At 54.3% G+C, this 20740-nt stretch overlaps 2 protein-coding genes across 5 annotated transcripts; one reads left to right on the plus strand and one right to left on the minus strand.

The window, feature by feature from the left end:
- The first annotated feature begins 534 nt into the window (after positions 1–534).
- On the plus strand, positions 535–14737 carry snapc4 (small nuclear RNA activating complex, polypeptide 4). 4 transcript variants are annotated; one of them, XM_017303299.2, is made up of 21 exons: positions 612–1310; positions 3838–3945; positions 5460–5503; positions 5895–6023; positions 6097–6219; positions 6325–6462; positions 6890–6974; positions 7064–7145; positions 7266–7367; positions 8054–8126; positions 8275–8439; positions 8521–8671; positions 8748–8854; positions 8934–9028; positions 9108–9202; positions 9284–9375; positions 9881–11401; positions 11701–12000; positions 12915–13016; positions 13053–13683; positions 14227–14737. In XM_017303299.2, exons 2-21 carry the CDS (start codon positions 3840–3842, stop codon positions 14499–14501), a joined length of 4416 nt encoding a protein of 1471 aa, XP_017158788.2. In that variant the 5' UTR covers positions 612–1310; positions 3838–3839; the 3' UTR covers positions 14502–14737. The 4 variants fall into 4 exon arrangements, with proteins under 4 accessions (XP_081467211.1, XP_017158788.2, XP_017158787.2 ...); XM_081611086.1 differs by having other exon boundaries at positions 856–1310; positions 9881–10885; positions 11048–11401; positions 12915–13683; XM_081611085.1 differs by having other exon boundaries at positions 535–1310; positions 11848–12000; positions 12915–13683.
- A 1530-nt stretch (positions 14738–16267) lies between these two features.
- Positions 16268–18844, minus strand: LOC103460402 (inactive phospholipid phosphatase 7). Its single transcript, XM_081611127.1, has 4 exons — positions 18569–18844; positions 17231–17553; positions 16970–17151; positions 16268–16899 (listed from the first exon to the last, which is right to left on the minus strand). The coding sequence occupies exons 1-4, from the start codon at positions 18745–18747 to the stop codon at positions 16693–16695; spliced, it is 891 nt and encodes a 296-aa protein (XP_081467253.1). The 5' UTR covers positions 18748–18844; the 3' UTR covers positions 16268–16692.
- Between the last annotated feature and the right edge of the window lie 1896 nt (positions 18845–20740).

The following is a 20740-nucleotide window of genomic DNA, read 5'->3' on the forward strand; positions in this document are numbered from 1 at the left end:
GCTCAGCAGTGGAACGTGATCCTCTGATTGGCTCAGCAGTGGAACGTGATCCTCTGATTGGCTCAGCAGTGGAACTGATCCTCTGATTGGCTCAGCAATGTAACTGATCCTCTGATTGGCTCAGCAGTGTAACGTGATCCTCTGATTGGCTCAGCAGTGGAACGTGATCCTCTGATTGGCTCAGCAGTGGAACGTGATCCTCTGATTGGCTCAGCAGTGGAACTGATCCTCTGATTGGCTCAGCAATGTAACTGATCCTCTGATTGGCTCAGCAGTGGAACGTGATCCTCTGATTGGCTCAGCAGTGTAACTGATCCTCTGATTGGCTCAGCAGTGGAACGTGATCCTCTGATTGGCTCAGTGATGGCAAAGCGAGGCGTCATCACGACTTTACACAAGTTAATGTGTCTTTACCTCCAGCAGAGGCTCCACTGAACCCCTGGAGTTTGATCCAGGTTAAGAAACTCTGACATCTCCTCACCTGCTCAGGTGATCCAGACCCACTAATGTTCCAGGAAGCATCATGTCTGAGAATGAGGGAGATGATGATCCTGACCACTAGTAGAAACATCAGCGATAGAAACCAGGACTGAGAGCAGAATAAATAACTGACTCCAGTTTTATTGATCTTATCGGTATAATTATGGATGATTTGGTGAATATTTGGACAAAGAAGCTGGTGAAACAAACCGCTTCCTCATCCTGATGATCTATAGATCTGCTGATCAACACGGACAGGTTAGTCAAGGTTAACCAGCCTAAACTACTCTCCAATTAACCAGGCTCGCTGATTGGCCAGCGGCTGCACGTGACGTGTAAAAACTCTAATTTAAGTGAACATCAGACATGCGGTGAGTTTCACGCACTGATCAAACTAAATGATCGCGTTTCTGACGTATTTCCGCTTATGGAAGACGCGGAAGTGCTGTGTTTGTCCTGATGTTGTTAATAAAGTTGGGTTGAAAACACAAGCGCTAACAGGAAGTAATTCTCTCAGACGGTTTGGTTTCTGGTTCCGAAGTTTCTGCCAGCAGCGCTGCGCTGTACCGGACCCTGACCCACTGCTGGCGGAACCGATGAATCAGAACCGAGTCCGAACCACGAAACGTTGACGCGTCGTCGCTTCTCCCGCACTGCCTGACGGGTAAAATGCTAACAGCGCGGTGGCGGTGATTGGTGGAGGCAGCTGGTCCAGGCGAGCCGCGGCAGGTTCGACCCGGCCCGGTTCTGCATCCGCTCCCGGAGAACCTGAAGGTCCAGTTCAGAACAACGGCCAGAAGGAGGGCTCAGACCGGAACCACCAGAACCAGGTAAGTTCGGAAAGAAGATGATCCTCGCGGACCCTGACGGGTTCTGGCAGGTTCCGATCCTTTCGGGTCAGAACCAACCCTCCCTCCGTCCAGATAAAACTGGAGCCAGCAGAACCATAAAGAACCTGAGGTCCATTTGGACTGTTCCGGGTCCAGAACCAGGTTCTCTTTGTCGCACTGCTTCAGTTCTGAAATGGTTCTGATGGACTTTAGACTGAAGAACCAACAGAACCGGCCGGATCCACAACTGTAGGTCCTGGACGGGCTGGTTCTGTTGGTACCACCAACCAACAGAACCAGGTTTGGTTCAGTTCTGCTTAAGTTCAACCGGGCCGAGCCAGAACCAGGTCAGAACTGAGCCACTACAGGTCCAGTTCATCATGAACGAGGAACCGTGCCAGCATGCCTAGGTGGGCCCCATGTGGGGGGAAGGAGGGCAGACCGGATGGGCCCCATGTGGGGGAAGGAGGGCAGACCGGATGGGCCCCATGTGGGGGAGGGAGGGCAGACCGGATGGGCCCCATGTGGGGGAAGGAGGGCAGACCGGATGGGCCCCATGTGGGGGAAGGAGGGCAGACCGGATGGGCCCCATGTGGGTTTGCCCATGTGGGCCCAGGGCCGTGCAGAGACCAAAGGGGCCCATCCAACCGGGCAGAATATGAACAAACAGCTTTCAGTTTAATAAGCATAAATGACTAAATGTGACACAATCAAAGCTAACGAACATGTAGAGCATAACTATGACTATGTAAGATATTTATTACTCATTTCTTTCTGCATTTTGTTAAAGGAAAGTTTTTCAATATTCAAACCAGCAATTTATGAGGATATGAAACTCAGAGCTGGACCAGCAGACATATTTACATAATTACACTATTAAAGTATAAACCAGGGCTCAATGCAGCCGTTCAGTGACTGTAATCTATAGCAGATCTGCCTGTTGGCTGAGTGGAGATGAAGACGGTCAGGACAGCAGAGCTGCAGCAAACTTTACCTGGACTGCAGGAAAAATATCTATTATTAATGTCACCATGAGAAAAGCTGCCGAGTTTTGCTTAAAAAAACATTTTTTTTTAAATGTAATCACACATTTTTGACTCATGAAGTGAATTTTCTTTTTTCCAAAACAAACTTATTTGCGCTTGTCAGAAATATTTTCTTAATATTCTAAGTTTTTGTTTGTGACTCAAAGTTTTGCTTGGTTTTTTCTCCATTGATTAATTGGGAAACAAATTTAACTTCATACTCTGTGAACCAGAAACTAAACTTAAAGTCTGAATTGAGTTTTTTCCCTTCATTAATGATAAACTTTTATTACATTCATTAAATCTATCATGGTAATTCAGGGTGAGTTATTTTTAATTCTAAATGAATATCCTTGTTGGACTTTTATTTAAGTGTTATTCTCCTTCAAGATACATTTACCTAACGCTGGAATAAATGAAATGTACATTATGCAGCAAAGGAAGTTAGAAGATCTGACATGTATCCATTATGAAGATGATCGGTTCTGGACGGGTGATGAGCCTTATGGCATAATAAATACTGAAGAATGACTGAAATCATTAAAGATACAGGGGAGAAGCTTTTAGTTATCTAGCTTTACTAGCAAAGTCGTTAGCTATCAGCTAGCTAATAGCACAACAACAACAGCCTGTATGATAAAATACTGAATGATAGATAAGAACAGTTTCTCCTCCCCTCAGTAGTTCTTCAGAGAAAGGCAGACGCAGAGGCCTGTCAGTGTCTGTTGTATTTCATTACCTCTCTGCTTAAACCGCGACTCCGAGCTGAAGCAGAAACGATACTTCAACGTTTTCCGTCATCTGACAAGCAGCAAGTCTCCACTTTATTCACCAAAATCTGATCTGTGATCTGGAACGTTCGCTACGTTGAGCTCCAGTTAGCCGCCTCATCTCACTGCGAGAGGCAACTGGGTCATGCGTCACAGGCAAAAGGTCAAAGGTCACAATGTGATCGGAGGGCTTGTTATGTTAAACAACAAAGCAAATAATTTTAGTACATGTTTTTATGTGTCAGAGGGCTTAGGAAGTAATAATACAATAAATAAATAAACTGACCAAAAGGGGCAGGTGCTGAAGCCCCCCCTCTGCACGTGCCTGACGGCCCACATGGGCCCCACATGGTGGTGGGCCCACATGGGTTTGTCCATGTGGGACCCATGTGGGCCACTGTGGAACCTGCTGACAAACCCATATGGGGCCCATATGGGTTCAGCCCTCCTTTCCCCCACATGGGGCCCACCTAGGCATGCTGGGAGGGAAGTCGCATTAATGTGGTTCTGAAAGGATGAAATGGGTCAGACACTAACAGAACCAGAACTAACAAAGGGTCCAAACGGGTCCACCGGACCAGAACCAAGATTCTGACATGGCTCTGGATGCTGGACTTCTGCAGAACCAGAACCAGAACCAGGATCGGCACCAAAACCAACCACAGGGGGCGCCTAGACACCGCCACTCTGTCCTCACCTGTCTCTGTCCTCCTGTCTGTCTCTGTCCTGCAGACATGTCCCTGTCGGCCCAGAGGGACCGGGTCCAGAGGCAGGTGGAGGAGCTGGAGCGCAGCCTGGCTGTGAGCCAGGACCAGCTGGACCAGCTGAGCAGTGACACAGGTACCTTCCAGGTCCGGTTCCGGCCCGGTTCCGGCCCGGTATTAAATCCAATCTCAACAGTTGAACAATCACAACCAGATAATAAATGATGAGAATCGGGTTCTGGACGGGCTGATTTCTGAGTTACAGGCAGAACTGCAGTGCTGAACAGTTTACACATTCAGCACCGAGTGGCCATCCCGACTGGACCGACCTGACCCGGTTTAGTCTGACCCGGTTTAGTCTGACCCGGTTTAATCTGACCCGGTTCAGTCTGACCCGGTTTAGTCTGACCCGGTTCAGTCTGACCCGGTTCAGTCTGACCCGGTTTAATCTGAACCAGGTTCATCTGACCCGGTTTAGTCTGACCCGGTTTAGTCTGACCCGGATTAATCTGACCCGTTTAGTCTGACCCGGTTTAGTCTGACCCGGTTTATCTGACCCGGTTTAGTCTGACCCGGTTTAGTCTGACCCGGTTTAGTCTGACCCGGTTTAGTCTGACCCGGTTTAGTCTGACCCGGTTTAGTCTGACCCGGTTTAGTCTGACCCGGTTTAGTCTGACCCGTTTAGTCTGACCCGGCTGAGTTGGTGAAGCCGACCCAGATCATTTTTTATAGAACTGACTCGGAGCCATGAGAACCGACAGCTACATGTTGCATATTAAAATAATCTGGTTCTTCTGACCCACCGGGTCAGCAGAACTTTAGACCGTTTTCAGTGAATGTTAGCTCGCCTTGCTAGCCTCAGCTAGCGCGACAGAAACATGGCCAGTGGTGGCAGAGTGAAAGCCCAACAGGAAGTCATGATTACCGCAATAAAAGCCCAACAGGAAGTCATGATTACCACAATAAAAGCCCAGCAGGAAGTCGTAGAGAATAAAAGTCACAATTACAGGCTGGAAAGTGAAGCTGCTTCCGGAAGGAGGGTAGCTCCACATTATGACTCTGGCAGACAAACCCATGGCTTTTATTGTGGTAATCATGACTTCCTGTTGATCTTTTATTGCGGTAATCATGACTTCCTGTTGGGCTTTTATTGTGGTAATCATGACTTCCTGTTGGGCTTTTATTGTGGTAATCATGACTTCCTGTTGATCTTTTATTGCGGTAATCATGACTTCCTGTTGGGCTTTTATTGTGGTAATCATGACTTCCTGTTGGGCTTTTATTGCAGTAATCATGACTTCCTGTTGGGCTTTTATTGTGGTAATCATGACTTCCTGTTGATCTTTTATTGCGGTAATCATGACTTCCTGTTGGGCTTTTATTGTGGTAATCATGACTTCCTGTTGGGCTTTTATTGTGGTAATCATGACTTCAGCCCAGCTGAAGGAAATATGCCAGGATTTAGTCACCAGTCACGCTAGCTGAGGCTAGCAAGGCGAGCTAACATTCACTGAAAACGGTCTAAAGTTCTGCTGACCCGGTGGGCCGGAAGAACCAGATGTGCAGAATCACACCTCTGGTTCTGTTGGTCCAGATGGTTCCGGGTGGGATCAGGGACTGGGACGTCTCACTGTGTGTCTCTGTCCTCAGATGATGGATCAGACAGTCAGGACGAGGAGGGACAGGAGGGACAGGTGAGACAGAGGACCTGGTAAATCAGTTGGTCCAATTCCCCACAGAACCACGAACAGACTTGTGTCTCTGTCTCTGTCTCTCTATGTGTCTCTGTGTCTCTCTGTGTGTCTCTCTGTGTGTCTCTGTGTCTCTCTGTCTCTGTCTCTGTCTCTGTGTGTCTCTGTGTGTCTCTGTGTCTCTCTGTGTCTCTGTCTCTGTCTCTCTGTGTCTCTCTCTCTCTCTCTGTCTCTCTCTGTCTCTCTGTGTGTCTCTGTCTCTCTCTGTCTCTGTCTCTGTGTCTCTCTGTCTCTCTGTGTGTCTCTGTCTCTCTCTGTCTCTGTGTCTCTGTCTCTCTGTCTCTGTCTCTCTCTGTCTCTGTCTCTGTGTCTCTGTGTCTCTCTGTGTGTTCAGATCCCAGCTGATCTGTTGGCCCAGAAGCAGAAGATCCAGTCAGAGATCCAGAACCTGGAGGACATGTTGGGTCCCCGCAGTGTGTCCCTCGACGTGTCCAGTGAGGACAGCAGCGACTCCAGTGACAGGGTCGGTACCGTTTGGGGTCAGAGGTCGCATGTGTCGCTGTGGCTGAGTGTCTTCTCGGCGTCTGTGTCCCCAGAGCGAGCCGGACATGTCTCCGAGTGCGTCCTCGTGTCTCCAGCTCAACCTGGTCTACCAGCAGGTGGTCCAGGAGACGCTGGACCAGCTGGAGGCGCTGCTGGCCCACAACCGCAGGCAGCAGGTGAGGACCCGGTTCTGACCCGGTTCAGGCCTTGTTCTGACCCCGTGTGGCTCTGGACTCAAATCCAGAACCGATCCGAACTGAAGTGCAACGTTCTGCCTGCAGAGGGAGCTCACAGCCCAGGTGAACGGACCAATCAGAGAGCCCACCAGAGAAGCTCCTGCCTCGTCCAATCAGCATCCAGCTAAGCTGTTCCTGGGCAGCTTCCTGAAACCGTACTTCAAGGACCGCCTGACTGGACTGGTACCGCTCACACACACACACACACACAGAAACACACACACACACAGACACACACACACACACACACACACACACACACACACACACACACACAGACAGAAACACACACACACACAGACACACACACACACACACACACACACACACAGAAACACACACACACTCACACACACACACACACACACACACACACAGAAACACACACACACACACACACACACTCACAGAAACACACACACAGACAGAAATACACACACACACAGAAACACACACACACAGAAACACACACACACTCACAGACACACACACTCACACACACATACACTCACAGACACACACTCACACACACACACACACAGACACACACACACACACAGACACACACACAGAGAAACGGACCAATGGGACGCTGCGTTGCTCTGTCCAGGGCCCTCCAGCCAATCAGGAGGTGAAGCTGAAGGCTCAGAGGATGATGGGATGTCCAGAAGACAAGAAGCTGAAATTGAAGAGATGTAAGTTCTGTTGTGACCCGGTCCATCAGCAGGTTCTGTTGTGACCCGGTCCATCAGCAGGTTCTGTTGTGACCCGGTTCTCTGTTCAGGGGAGAGCTGGCAGAAGACGCTGCTGGTCCACTCGGTCACAAGAGACCAGCTGAAGAGACAGATGCTGCCCAAACTGTCCAGGTACAGAACCCGACCTGCTGCTGGGGGGGACGTGTCCCCACGAGTCCTGACATGTCCCAACGTGTCCCAACATGTCCCCATGAGTCCTGACGTGTCCTGACGTGTCTCTTGTCCCTCCAGGCTGGACTTCCTGACCTCGAAGCTGTCCTCGGCTCACGGAGCCGACAGACAGCAGCTGACTGAGCAGATCGATGACCTGGAGAAAGACCTGCAGCTGCTGAGGTCAGACTGGACCTGGACCTGGACTAGGACCTGGACCTGGACTAGGACCTGGACCTGGACTAGGACCTGGACCTGGACCAGGACCTGGACCAGGACCTGGACCAGGACCAGGACCAGGACCTGGACCAGGACCTGGACCTGGACCAGGACCTGGACCAGGACCTGGACCTGGACCTGGACCAGGACCTGGACCAGGACCAGGACCTGGACCTGGACCTGGACCAGGACCTGGACCAGGACCAGGACCTGGACCTGTACTAGGACCTGGACCTGTACTAGGACCTGGACCAGGACCTGGACTAGGACCTGGACCTGGACCAGGACCTGGACCTGTACTAGGACCTGGACCAGGACCTGGACCTGTACTAGGACCTGGACTAGGACCTGGACCTGTACTAGGACCTGGACTAGGACCTGGACCTGTACTAGGACCTGGACTAGGACCTGGACCTGTACTAGGACCTGGACTAGGACCTGGACCTGTACTAGGACCTGGACTAGGACCTGGACCTGTACTAGGACCTGGACTAGGACCTGGACTAGGACTAGGACCTGGACCAGGACCTGGACTAGGACTAGGACCTGGACCAGGACCTGGACCTGGACTAGGACCTGGACCAGGACCTGGACCTGGTCCTGTTGGGCTGACAGCCTGATGGATCTGGTTCTGTGCTCTGATTGGTCAGGATGAAGAGGGAGGAGGAGCTTACTGGTGATCGCTACGAAGAACACGACTGGCAGAAGATCTCCAACATCGACGTCAGTAAATAACCTGATGGATCTATTGATCTATTGATCTATTGATCGATGGATCTATTGATGGATGGATCTATTGATCGATGGATCTATTGATCTATTGATCTATTGATCTATTGATCGATGGATCAGCCGTGCTCCTCTTCCTCAGTTTGAAGGGACGAAGGACGCAGAGGACATCCGTCTCTTCTGGCAGAATGTCCTCCACCCGTCCATCAACAAGACGGCCTGGAGCAGCGAGGAGGTCCAGAGGCTGAGCGCCATCTGCAGGAGACACGAGGACAGACACTGGGACTCGATCGCCCAGGAGCTGGGGGTGAGGGAGGGAATCGGACGGCCCATGTCTCTCTGACCCGTCTGCGTCTGACCCGTCTCTCTTTGTCTCTCTTTCCCTCAGACGGGCAGGACGTCCTTCATGTGTCTCCAGATGTTCCAGCGTTTCGTCTCCGACTGTCTGAAACGCAGCAGCTGGACGGCAGAGGAAGACGAGCAGCTGAGAGAGCTGGTCCAGAAGATGAGGATCGGGAACTTCATCCCGTACACGCAGAGTAATGACGCCACGCTGTGACATCACGCTGTGACATCACTCCCCGTCCCTGATGGGCTCTTCTTCTCTGCTTCCAGTCAGTTACTTCATGGAGGGTCGTGATCCGACTCAGCTCGTCTACAGGTGGACCCAGGTTCTGGACCCGAGCCTGAAGAGAGGCTCGTGGACCAAGCAGGAGGACCGGGTACGCTTCCCACCCGAATGGACCCACGCTGGTTCTGGAGCTCAGACTGATCTGTCCGTCCACCTGTCTGTCCGTCCAGCTCCTGCTGCAGGCCGTGGCCCGTCACGGGGAGAAGTGTTGGTGGAAGGTCCGGTTGGAAGTTCCTGGACGCACTGATGGAGCCTGCAGAGACAGGTGAGGACCAGCAGGAGGCAGCGTTTCTGGGTTTGCCTCAGTGAACCCTGTCCATCTGTCCATCTGTCTCTGTCCGTAGGTATCTGGACTGTCTGAAGAAGAACATAAAGAAAGGACCGTTTGAGAGACATGAGGTGCAGCTGCTGGAGCAGCTGGTGAAGAAACATGGAGTTGGTGAGGTTCTGATGATGATGATGATGATGATGATGAAGAACCACCTGCTGATTGGTTCCGAACTGAGCGTCTGTGTTTCAGGTCGCTGGGCCAAGATCGCTGCAGAGATCCCACATCGGATCGATGCTCAGTGTTTGAGAGAGTGGAGGAAGCTGGTGCGAGAACCTGCTCAGGTAAATCAGGGGTCACTGAGGGGTCGGGGACTGTCGGGGGTCACTGAGGGGTCGGGGACTGTCGGGGGTCACTGAGGGGTCGGGGACTGTCGGGGGTCACTGAGGGGTCGGGGACTGTCGGGGGTCACTGAGGGGTCGGGGACTGTCGGGGTCACTGAGGGGTCGGGGACTGTCGGGGGTCACTGAGGGGTCGGGGACTGTCGGTGTCACTGAGGGGTCGGGGACTGTCGGGGGTCACTGAGGGGTCGGGGACTGTCGGGGGTCATTGAGGGGTCGGGGACTGTCGGGGGTCACTGAGGGGTCGGAGACTGTCGGGGGTGACTGAGGGGTCGGGGACTGTCGGGGGTCACTGAGGGGTCAGGGACTGTCGGGGGTCACTGAGGGGTCGGGGACTGTCGGGAGCGTAGGTTCATCAGCTGCTGTGTTTAGGAACTGATGGGAAATCAGAGTTCCTGAAAGCAAAAGCCGTTCTGAGAACCAAGCTGATCGTCTGTTTCTCTCACAGGACAGAAGGAAAATCAGGAAGACCCGCAAGACGGGAGGAGAAGGAGGAAGAGGAGGTGGAGGAAGAAGGCGGGATGCTGGAGGTTTCAATGTTGGGATCAGGGGAGGAATACTGAAGGAGGAGGAAGAGGAGGTGCAGATAACTGAAGAGGAGGAAGACGAGGATGAGGTGGTGCAGTACATGGACAGTGATGAAGACTGTAACAAGAAGAGGAAGAGGAGCATGGAGGAGGAGGAGCAGCAGGAGGAGTTCATCCTGCCGCCGATGGAGGAGTGGGTTCCAGCTGAGGCTAAGCAGAGCGCCACCTCCCTGAGCTTCACGCTGGTGGAGCTCCCTTCCTCCTGCGAGGCGCCGGACCGAACCGCGGTCCGCTCCACCGTGTTGGGACGGCCTGGACCCTCCGTCATCATCGGGCCTCCGCCCAGAGAGCTGCCCTGGGAGGAGCGCCACAGCTCCTCCGCCGTGCTGATGGCGTCCCGGGAGGCGCTGCGTCTCCACCTGAGCGCCCTGAAGCAGAAGGTCGGCGCCGGTCCCCAGATGGGGCGGCGGCCGCGGCCGCAGGCCCAGGAGCTGAGGTACGAGCTGCAGGCCGCCGTCGCGCCGTGGATCGGGAACCTGCTGATCCCAAAGAGCCAGAAACGGAGCGCCGCAGATGTGCTGAGGGAGGGAGGAGAGAGGAGAGGCGTCTCCACCTCCTCCGCCTTCACGCTGCTTCTCCAGGCCATGAACGTAGACACGCTGGGCTGCCGGCAGATGATTGAGCAGAGGAAGAACCAGGCGGCCCTGCAGGCCCCGCCCCCCACCCGGGGGCCCAAACGGGTCTCAGAGCTCCTCGCCAACAGGAAGAGGAGGAACCAAGAGGAAGAGGACCAGCGCAGAGTCATGCTGGAGCAGCTACAGGAGAAACACCTGCAGGCTCCGCCCACCACGCAGGCTCCGCCCACCATGCAGGCCCCGCCCACCACGCAGGCTCCGCCCACCGTGCAGGCTCCGCCCATCGTGCAGGCTCCGCCCATCACGCAGGCTCCACCCATCGTCCAGGTTCCGCCCACCATGCATGCCCCGCCCATCACGCAGGCTCCGCCCATCACGCAGGCTCCACCCATCGTCCAGGTTCCGCCCACCATGCATGCCCCGCCCATCACGCAGGCTCCACCTATCATGCAGGCTCCGCCCCAGCACCCTTCTGGCAGATGTCCTCAGGTGTTTCAGTTTCCTCGTAGTCTCGTCGTTCCTGCTGCCTCCATCTACTTTGCTCCACCTGCTCCTCCTGCTCCACCTGCTCCTCCTGCTCCTCCTGTGCTCCCAAACCCCGAACCATCCTGCACCCCGTCCTCAACGGTTCCTGTTGGCTCCAGTCTGACCAGTAGTCTTGCTCCAGGAAGTCCAGCAGTGCTGAAGGATGTGGGCGGAGCCAGAGAGGGTGCAGCTGGGTCTCGTAGTGATGTGGGCGGGGCTAATGCAGGTGTGGAGCGGACAGGTGACGAAGGAGCAAAGCAGAAGGACGGAGTGGATCTGGAGGTAAAGTTTTGCTAACGGCAGCTAGCTGAAAACATTTAGCACAGTTAGCTTCCCAATATTTCATTTTTCAAGATAGACATGAAAGTGATGATTTACTTTGTGTCAGTTGAGTAAATCTTGTGTTTTGGTGGCGGAGGACTTCATCTAGTCGCTTATATTTATATACATGCTCTTATTTTGAAGTGGGTGAGTTCAGTTTCCTCTATTCTGCATCACAGCTTATGCTAACTACTCACCTGTTATTCTGGACCAATCAGGAGTCGACTGAGCGTCTGACTGCTCTATGGTTCTGCTTTCAGTCTGGACCCCTAGATTCAGCAGGTTCTTCAGAACCGGACCGGACCCAGAACTCAGACGGTCCTGCTGTCGGCGCCGCTCCCTGTGCAGCAGTTAGCTCCTCCTCCTCTTCACCTCTGACCTCTCCTGCACCTTTTTGCCCTGATCAGGCCCCGCCCACCTCCACAGACACCACCGTCTGTCAGAGTGGGGGCAGGAAGAGGGGGCGGGTGGAGGCGGGCGGCGCCGGGCCGGGGCTGATCCAGGAGGGGAAGAGAACCAGGAGGCCGACCCTGAAGATCCGGGAGTCCAAGGAGCTGCAGGTGAGGCAGGCGACCGCAGAGTCTTGGACCGGCAGAACCAACAGAACCCGGTTCTGGTTCAAACTTACCCTTTACCGTTCAGGTGTGCTGACTATCTGTGCTACCTCGTCAGATTTTCCTACCGCAGCACGGATAGATAGCTAGGCCTATCGATCCGTGCTGCCCGTCCAAAACTGCTACCGCCGTGTTTACAAACAAACTACATCAGGTTGTTAATGCATGTTAATACATGTTAATACATGTTAATGCATGTTAATACATGTTAATGCATGTTAATACATGTTAATACATGTTAATACATGTTAATACATGTTAATGCATGTTAATGCATGTTAATACATGTTAATGCAGGTTAATACATGTTAATCCATTGGCAAAGTTTCTTCCTACCTGTTAAAGTATCTGAAATACAGAAGAATAAACGGGATCAGAAACCGTTTATCCGTTTATATCAGACTTTATGAAATGCGTGTTTCTGATGGATTCGATTCATAAACCTGATTTTACAGCTGCTGGTAAATTACATCCATTCGGTTCAGTAATAGTTAATTAAACACAACGAGCTGCTGCCTCCACCCAACGATCCTCTCCGGCGAGAGGCGGGTCACCTGGACCGGAATGGGTCCAGGTAACCCGATCCGGTGACCTGGACGGGTCACCTGGACGGGTCACCTGGACGGGTCACCTGGACGGGTCACCTGGACGGGTCACCTGTCTGTTGCAGTGTAATTAAACTAAAGTATAGAGACAAAACAACGTATTTTGTCCTGATTAACCAGGTATTTATGGTAAATCTGCTGAGTCAGCAGAATGTGACGGCGCCACAAGGTAGGACGGGTTTACGGGTAGCACAGGTGAACAGAACACCTGTTCTGGTTGGTCCGGACCTCAGGCTCTTCTGGTTCTGTTTCCAGGCTGCAAAGAAGAAGAGAAGCTCCGCCCCCTCAAAGCAGGAACATGTTGGCCGGGTCCAGTCGAAGGGAAGCAGCGCCGCGGAGGCTCCGCCCCGCTCCCAGGCTCCGCCCCGCTCCCAGGCTCCGCCCCACTCCCAGGCTCCGCCCCCCTCCCAGGTCACTGCTCTCCATTTCCTCCCTAACCGGTCCGTGTGGGTCGTGACCCCTGTGGCTCAGGCTCCGCCCCCAGCCCCGCAGGTGGGGCTCTTACCCAGAGGCCCTCCCCTGGCGTCTGAAGCCCCGCCCCCTCTGGCGGCAGGACGCTCCTCTGTGACCCCAGCTGCCCTTCCTGACCTCCAGCTCTCACCTGTTCCCACCTATAGATTTAAGCCCCTCCTCCCGGCCGTCACCCAGTCACCTGATCTGACCAGCTGGCCCCGCCCCCACATGCCGCTGGCCTATCAGGGAGCGGCGGGGTGGCAGTCGGTGGGCCCGACCGGCCCCCCCCTCCGGAAGGCGGGCCTGCACTTTGACCCCACCCTGATGTTCCTGGAGCCCCTGGAGGAGGTTCATGATTGGCTGAGAGGGAGAGGGGGCGTGGCCGGAGCGGGGAGCGCCCTCCCCTACCTGCCGCCGTCTGTCAGCACTCTGAGCGCGCTCAGTGGCCTCCTGCGGGCGAAGGCGTCTGTGACGGCGGCGGCTCTGCAGCTGACGGCGGCGGCAGGCGGCCGCCCCCTCCCTGACCACACCTACTGCACCTCCGGGGAGCCGGACGGCGCCCAGCCGCCAGGTAAGCCCTGGACCCGCCTCACACCTGGTGCAGGTGTTCAGACCAGGAAGCATCAAACCGTTTTATTGTTTTAAGGATGAAACTGATCAACATTTATCCTCAGACAATAACTGAGTAAATAAAGACAAAGGAAGGGAAGAGCTGCACAGTCGGCAGAGCCAGAAGGTTCAGGGTTCGATTCCCGGCTCTGGTCTTCCTGCATGGTGGGTTCTCTCTCTCTCTGCCCTGCAACGGACAGGTGACCCCCCAGGTGACCCCCCAGGTGACCCCCCAGGCCTCTCGCCCAGAACGTTACCTGGAGAGGCAGCAGCTCCTCCTGACCCACTGGTGACCCCAGGTGAGCCGCCACCTGAGGAGCTCTGAGCAGGAGCCCACCCAGCGGTACCGGTACCGGTACCGGTACCGGTCCAAAAACTGAGGAAAATGATTTTTCTCAGGTTGTTGTCTGAGGATAAATGTGGTTCAGTTTCATCGTTTAACAATAAAAGTTTTCACTGCAGCTCAAAACTTTGATCATTTTCAAACATCTGTTTCTGTCTGCAGGGCAGCAGGTGGCGCTGCAGGCCGTCCGCCACCTGGTGGCGCAGCGCTTCTCCTCAAACCCCGCCCACCAGCTGCTGAAGGCCCGCTTCCTGTCCCTGTTCACGCTGCCGGCGCTGCTGGCCACTGTGCAGCCAATCAGCAGGAAGAAGCCAACCTGTCCGACCAATCAGGAGGAGGAGGAGGAGGAAGAGGAGGAAGAGGAGGAGCTGAAACAAATCCAGGAGAGAGGAAGGAGGAGGAGGAGGAGAGTCCTGACCGGAGCTGCTGTTCCCTAAGTGGCCACCAGGCGTCAGTGTTTCACCTCTGAGCCGGTTCTGCTCTGTTCTGGACTGGAACCAGAACCAGACCCGGTTCTACAGAACCAGTCCATGCAGGCTGACCCATCCACATGTACGTGGTGCGTTCAGGAACCATGGTCACAATGTTGCACTAAAACAGTTTTGAAGTTGCTGCTTGTAAATATTTTTGTTTTTGAAAAATAATTTCCTAATAAAAAATGTTTGTGGTTTCATGGCGACTCACTGAGGAACATTTTGGACTTCAGGGAAACGGAGACATTCAGAGACGAGTTCAGAGTAACAGAAGTGAACCGAGACAGGAAGAGGACGGGACCGTCCAGACTGGTGACATGTCAGTCCCAGAGGGAGGGAGTCCCCTCCTGTCTCCTCATGTCTCCTCCTGTCCCTAAGCTCATGGTGGTGAAACCTGGGGCCGCGGTGCGTTCAGGGGCCACACCGTGGTGCGTTCAGGGGCCACACCGTGGTGCGTTCAGGGGCCGCGGTGCGTTCAGGGGCCACACCGCGGTGCGTTCAGGGGCCACACCGCGGTGCGTTCAGGGGCCACACCGTGGTGCGTTCAGGGGCCACACCGTGGTGCGTTCAGGGGCCGCGGTGCGTTCAGGGGCCACACCGCGGTGCGTTCAGGGGCCACACCGCGGTGCGTTCAGGGGCCGCGGTGCGTTCAGGGGCCACACCGTGGTGCGTTCAGGGGCCACACCGTGGTGCGTTCAGGGGCCGCGGTGCGTTCAGGGGCCACACCGCGGTGCGTTCAGGGGCCACACCGCGGTGCGTTCAGGGGCCACACCGCGGTGCGTTCAGGGGCCACACCGTGGTGCGTTCAGGGGCCACACCGTGGTGCGTTCAGGGGCCGCGGTGCGTTCAGGTCTGACTGACGGTTGTTTTGATGTTTTGTAAGATCTGATTGGCTGGAGAACCAGTCAGCTGGTGTCCCAGTAAGTCTGACCAGTTTAAGTGAATCGTGTTCCAGTTTCTGACCCGAATCCCGATGAAACCGTCCAGGAGGCTCCTGACCAGCTGCTCCAGCCTCACCTGGCTCCTCTCGGCGTGACCTCTGACCCCCGGCTGATCACCCATCAGCACTTTCAGCTTTTATTAATGATGAAAACCTTGAATACATTTTTATTTATTGCAGCATTTTAATCTGTCCATGAAACTTCTATTAACTTTTACTTCCTGTTTTAATCCAACTGAAGTCGTGAAAAAATGATTTATGGCTTTTATTTATGTGGGACGTTCATATTAATGAACAAACAATGTTGTAAATATACCAGGTTTAGCAAAATGCTAATTTAAATGAGATTCATTGGTCACAGTGCTGTAAACTGCCTGGACGGCAGGTGGCGCTCTCTGACCTGTGTTAATGGAATGGAAGCTCGCAGCGCCCCCTGCAGGTCGGCCTGGAGCTGTGAAGCCGTGTTGTTGCTAACTATCCGGGGCGGCGGCCATTAATAAGACACTTAATTTGAAATTACTGGAAATTCTCCTAAAAATGGATATTTGTCTAAAATGACATCCTGGTTAAAATAACTCAGAGATCAGGTTCTGCTCAGAGGTTCTGGTCCAGAAACAGTCGGGTCAGAAGAACTCAACTGACCCGAACTGGTGAACTGACGTTACGGTGGACTGATCTGGTTCTGATCCGGTTCTGATCTGATCCGGTTCTGATCCGGTTCTGGCCCGACTCACTCTTCAGCTTCTCTTAATTTCATCAAATAGTAAAAATAAAAGTCATGAGCTGCAGATCTGGAGAACATTTGATGTTTTATTAAGTGGAAACAGGAAGTCCAGCCAGAGTCACTTCCTGTTTCTGACCCGGCCCAGTTTAACCAGAACCGAACCAAAAGGTTGACCCTGCTGAACTGGACTGAACCAGTTCAAACTGGTTCAGAGCAGATTTAGTCCCTGCCCCTCCCCAAAGTTCTGCTTCCTGTTTTATCTACACAAACCGGTCCAAACTGGGTCTGAACCAGATTGTAAGCAGTTTTTACCAGTTACATCAGTCCAGCCAGCCGATCCCGACCAGAACCTTTCCAACGCAAAGAACAGTCAGAGGCAGCAAGAAAGCCGGACTGGAACCAGTCCTGTTAAAGTCCGGCTCCGGTCCGGCTCCGGTCCGGCTCCAGTGTGGCTCCGGTCCGGCTCCGGTCCGGCTCCGGTGTGGCGCCCTCTACACCAGTGGCGCCCAGTCCAGAGAGCCGATGGCCAGCAGCGCCTGGCAGGCGGCCGAGTCGAGCCAGACGGACTCCACCAGGCTGAAGTGCAGGAATCCGAGCGCGAAGCCGCAGCCGACGTCCGACAGGTGATGCTTCCCCAGCAGGACGCGGGACACGCCCACCAGGACGGCCCACAGGTGCAGCAGGATCCGCAGGGGCACCTGGGGGGCAAAGGTCGGCGTGGGGTCAGCTCCGCCGGGACGCGGGCGGTGACCTGCGGCGGCCACTCACCGCCAGCACCAGGTGGTTCAGCAGGAAGCGGGACACCATGACGGCCCGGCTGGCGTGGGCGGCGGGGAACGAGTACGCATCCAGGGCGACGCGGTCCAGGAGCCCTGGGGGGGCGTCCCACGGCCCGCGGCGCCGCACCAGCTTCTGCACGCCCGCCACGGTCATCAGGTCCAAGAGCAGGGCTGGGGGGGTCAAAGGTCAGCACAGACAGACGGGTCAAAGGTCAGCAGAGACAGACGGGTCAAAGGTCAGCAGGCTCACCCAGCAGCAGGTTGACCAGGACTTCCTGTCCCGCCAGCGAGTTGCTGCGCCAAAGGCAGAGCAGCGTCCCGCAGAGCCAGGGCAGCGCATGTCCAGAGAAGGCCAGCAGGGCCACCATGGGGCGCAGCGGGGCCCCGGGGCCGTGGGCCCCCACGCACACGCCCAGACGCCTGGACAGGCTGATGTCGATGGCGAGCAGCGAGTTGATGGCGATGCCGCGGAAGGACGGGTTCAGCTGCATGCAGTCCTGCTCGGGCCAGCGGGTCCCATCCTTCGGAACCCCGTCTCCTGATTGGGCCCCTTCGGAGGAGTCCCTGGACCCCCTGGGGACACAGAGGGACAGACGTAACGGACTGGAGGAGTTTCAGTATCTGGGGATCTTGTTCATAATGAGGGAAGAAGGGAGATCGACAGGCGGATTGGGGCAGCGTCTGCCGTGAAGCGGGCGCTGTACCGGTCCGTCGTGGTGAAGAGAGAGCTGAGCCAAAAAGCGAAGCTCTCGATTTACCGGTCGATCTACGTTCCCACCCTCATCTATGGTCATGAGCTTTGGGTCATGACCGAAAGAACGCGATCACGGATACAAGCGGCCGAAATGGGTTTCCTCCTCCGCAGGGTGGCTGGGCTCTCCCTTAGAGAGAGAAGCTCGGTCATCCGGGAGGGACTCAGAGTAGAGCCGCTGCTCCTCCACGTCGAGAGGAGCCAGTTGAGGCTCACTGTAGTGGTGGGCGGAGCCTCTTACCTCCTCACAGCGGTGGGCGGAGCCTCTTACCTCCTCACAGCGGTGGGCGGAGCCTCTTACCTCCTCACAGCGGTGGGCGGAGCCTCTTACCTCCTCACAGCGGTGGGCGGAGCCTCTTACCTCCTTAAGGCGGTGGGCGGAGCCTCTTACCTCCTCACAGCGGTGGGCGGAGCCTCTTACCTCCTCACAGCGGTGGGCGGAGCCTCTTACCTCCTTAAGGCGGTGGGCGGAGCCTCTTACCTCCTCACAGCGGTGGGCGGAGCCTCTAACTCCTTAAGGCGGTGGGCGGAGCCTCTTACCTCCTTAAGGCGGTGGGCGGAGCCTCTTACCTCCTTAAGGCGGTGGGCGGAGCCTCTTACCTCCTTAAGGCGGTGGGCGGAGCCTCTTACCTCCTCACAGCGGTGGGCGGAGCCTCTAACTCCTTAAGGCGGTGGGCGGAGCCTCTAACTCCTTAAGGCGGTGGGCGGAGCCTCTTACCTCCTCACCGCGGTGGGCGGAGCCTCTAACTCCTTAAGGCGGTGGGCGGAGCCTCTTACCTCCTCGCAGCGGTGGGCGGAGCCTCTTACCTCCTCACCGCGGTGGGCGGAGCCTCTTACCTCGCCGTGCCGTCGTCCTGCTGACTCGGCCGTCTCGTTGCGGTCCTCCTCGCTGCTCCGGTCCGCCCCTCCCCGGCAGAGCTTTCTTTGCGGACCGGCTGGTTCAGGGACATGAACTCGGGCCGGTTCAGGACATTATTCCGGTCCCTGGACCGACTCCGGGTCTGGCTGCCGGGCATGGTGGCTGCAGGAGGACCGGGACAGAACCAGAGAAGCTCTGCTATAAATACACCTGCTGCTGTCAGCTGCTCAGTGTGAGACTGTGTGTGTGTGTGTGTGTGTGTGTGTGTGCGTGTGTGTGTGTGTGTGTGTGTGTGTGTGTGTGTGTGTGTGTGTGTGTGTGTGTGTGTGTGTGTGTGTGTGTGAGAAACCAGAGCTGCAGCTTTAAACTTGTGGACATTTTCCTTTAACAGAATGATGGAAAACTATTTCAGGCCAGAGAGAAAATATTCTAATCGTATTTATTGGAAGTTTCTGGTCATCAGCCTGGAGCTGAACTGAGCTTTGAGTTTATAGGGAGTTTCTTTCATTCAGCTTGATAAAGAGCAGGAAGTACTGATGTTCACTAGGAAACAATAACTTCACTGTAACCTGCTGCAGGAACCTTTTTCATTTTCTCATGTTTCATAATACAGTTAATAATCTCAGATGTTCTGCTGTCAGCAGCAACATCAGCCATGTTTATCAGGTTTGTTACGTTCAAGTTTTCACCATTCAGTCCCAAGCAGAGCCTCCAAAATGAGACTTCAGACCTCCACCTGTTAGCTCCACCTGTTAGCTCCACCTGTTAGCTCCACCTGTTAGCTCCACCTGTTAGCTTCACCTGTTAGCTCCACCTGTTAGCTCCACCTGTTAGCTTCACCTGTTAGCTCCACCTGTTAGCTCCACCTGTTAGCTCCACCTGTTAGCTCCACCTGTTAGCTCCACCTGTAAGCTAACCTGTTAGCTCCACCTGTTAGCTCCACCTGTTAGCTCCACCTGTTAGCTCCACCTGTTAGCTTCACCTGTAAGCTAAACCTGTTAGCTCCACCTGTTAGCTCCACCTGTTAGCTCCACCTGTTAGCTCCACCTGTTAGCTTCACCTGTAAGCTAAACCTGTTAGCTTCACCTGTTAGCTCCACCTGTTAGCTCCACCTGTTAGCTTCACCTGTTAGCTTCACCTGTTAGCTCCACCTGTTAGCTCCACCTGTTAGCTCCACCTGTAAGCTAAACCTGTTAGCTCCACCTGTTAGCTCCACCTGTTAGCTCCACCTGTTAGCTCCACCTGTTAGCTTCACCTGTAAGCTAAACCTGTTAGCTTCACCTGTTAGCTCCACCTGTTAGCTCCACCTGTTAGCTTCACCTGTTAGCTCCACCTGTTAGCTCCACCTGTTAGCTCCACCTGTTAGCTTCACCTGTTAGCTCCACCCGTATGCTAAACCTGTTAGCTCCACCTGTATGCTAAACCTGTTAGCTCCACCTGTTAGCTTCACCTGTATGCTAAACCTGTTAGCTCCACCTGTTAGCTTCACCTGTATGCTAAACATGTTGGACCTGAGAATGTCAACATTTTATGTTAAAATTGCCTGCCATATAGAGGTCTGTCACTAAATCTGAAATAAACTGGAACAAACTGGCTAAACACGTTAAATCCATCCATTTTCTAACATCCTGGTCCCTCAGTGGGTCAGGAGGAGCTGCTGCCTCTCCAGCTGACGTTCCGGGCAAGAGGCGGGGTCACCTGGACGGGTCACCAGTCTGTCGCAGGGCAACACAGAGACACACAACCAACTATGCACACTCACACCTAGGGGCAATTTAGAGAAACCAATTAACCAATTTCTGGACTGTGGGAGGAAACCAGAGTACCTGGAGAAAACCCTCCATGCAGGGAGAACATGGAGACTCCATGCTCAGCCGCTTTAAAATGTGTTGATGAAATAATAATGAATTCATTACTTTATGAGACTAATTGTAATTAGAGGCTGAGTGCAGAGAGCTGGTGACCACTTTATGTCATGGAGGGAACAGTCAAATCACCTGAAATGTGAACAAAAGGAGATGGCTGTTGATTTCAGGAGGAACAGGGTCAAAGGTCAAAGCGTACTTCCATCATGGGAGAAGAAGTGGAGGTGAAGAGGAATATAAAAACCTGGATGTTCATCTGGACAAAAGGAAGGACCAGAGAGAAGA

This window comes from Poecilia reticulata, chromosome 9 (genome assembly GCF_904066995.2).
Source record: "Poecilia reticulata chromosome 9, P_reticulata-male-v2, whole genome shotgun sequence".
Lineage (NCBI taxonomy): Eukaryota > Metazoa > Chordata > Actinopteri > Cyprinodontiformes > Poeciliidae > Poecilia > Poecilia reticulata.

Bases quoted from the DNA above. Each gene is read 5' to 3' on its own strand.
- LOC103460402 (XM_081611127.1), bottom strand. From the start codon at position 18,747: ATGCCCGGCAGCCAGACCCGGAGTCGGTCCAGGGACCGGAATAATGTC. The intron at 17,152-17,230 runs GTGAGCCTGCTG...TGACCCCCCCAG, and splicing joins CCTGGTCAACCTGCTGCTGG to CCCTGCTCTTGGACCTGATG. The intron at 16,900-16,969 runs GTGAGTGGCCGC...TTTGCCCCCCAG, and splicing joins TGAACCACCTGGTGCTGGCG to GTGCCCCTGCGGATCCTGCT.
- snapc4 (XM_017303298.2), top strand. From the start codon at position 3,840: ATGTCCCTGTCGGCCCAGAGGGACCGGGTCCAGAGGCAGGTGGAGGAG. The intron at 6,220-6,324 runs GTGAGGACCCGG...TTCTGCCTGCAG, and splicing joins CCCACAACCGCAGGCAGCAG to AGGGAGCTCACAGCCCAGGT. The intron at 8,855-8,933 runs GTACGCTTCCCA...CTGTCCGTCCAG, and splicing joins GGACCAAGCAGGAGGACCGG to CTCCTGCTGCAGGCCGTGGC.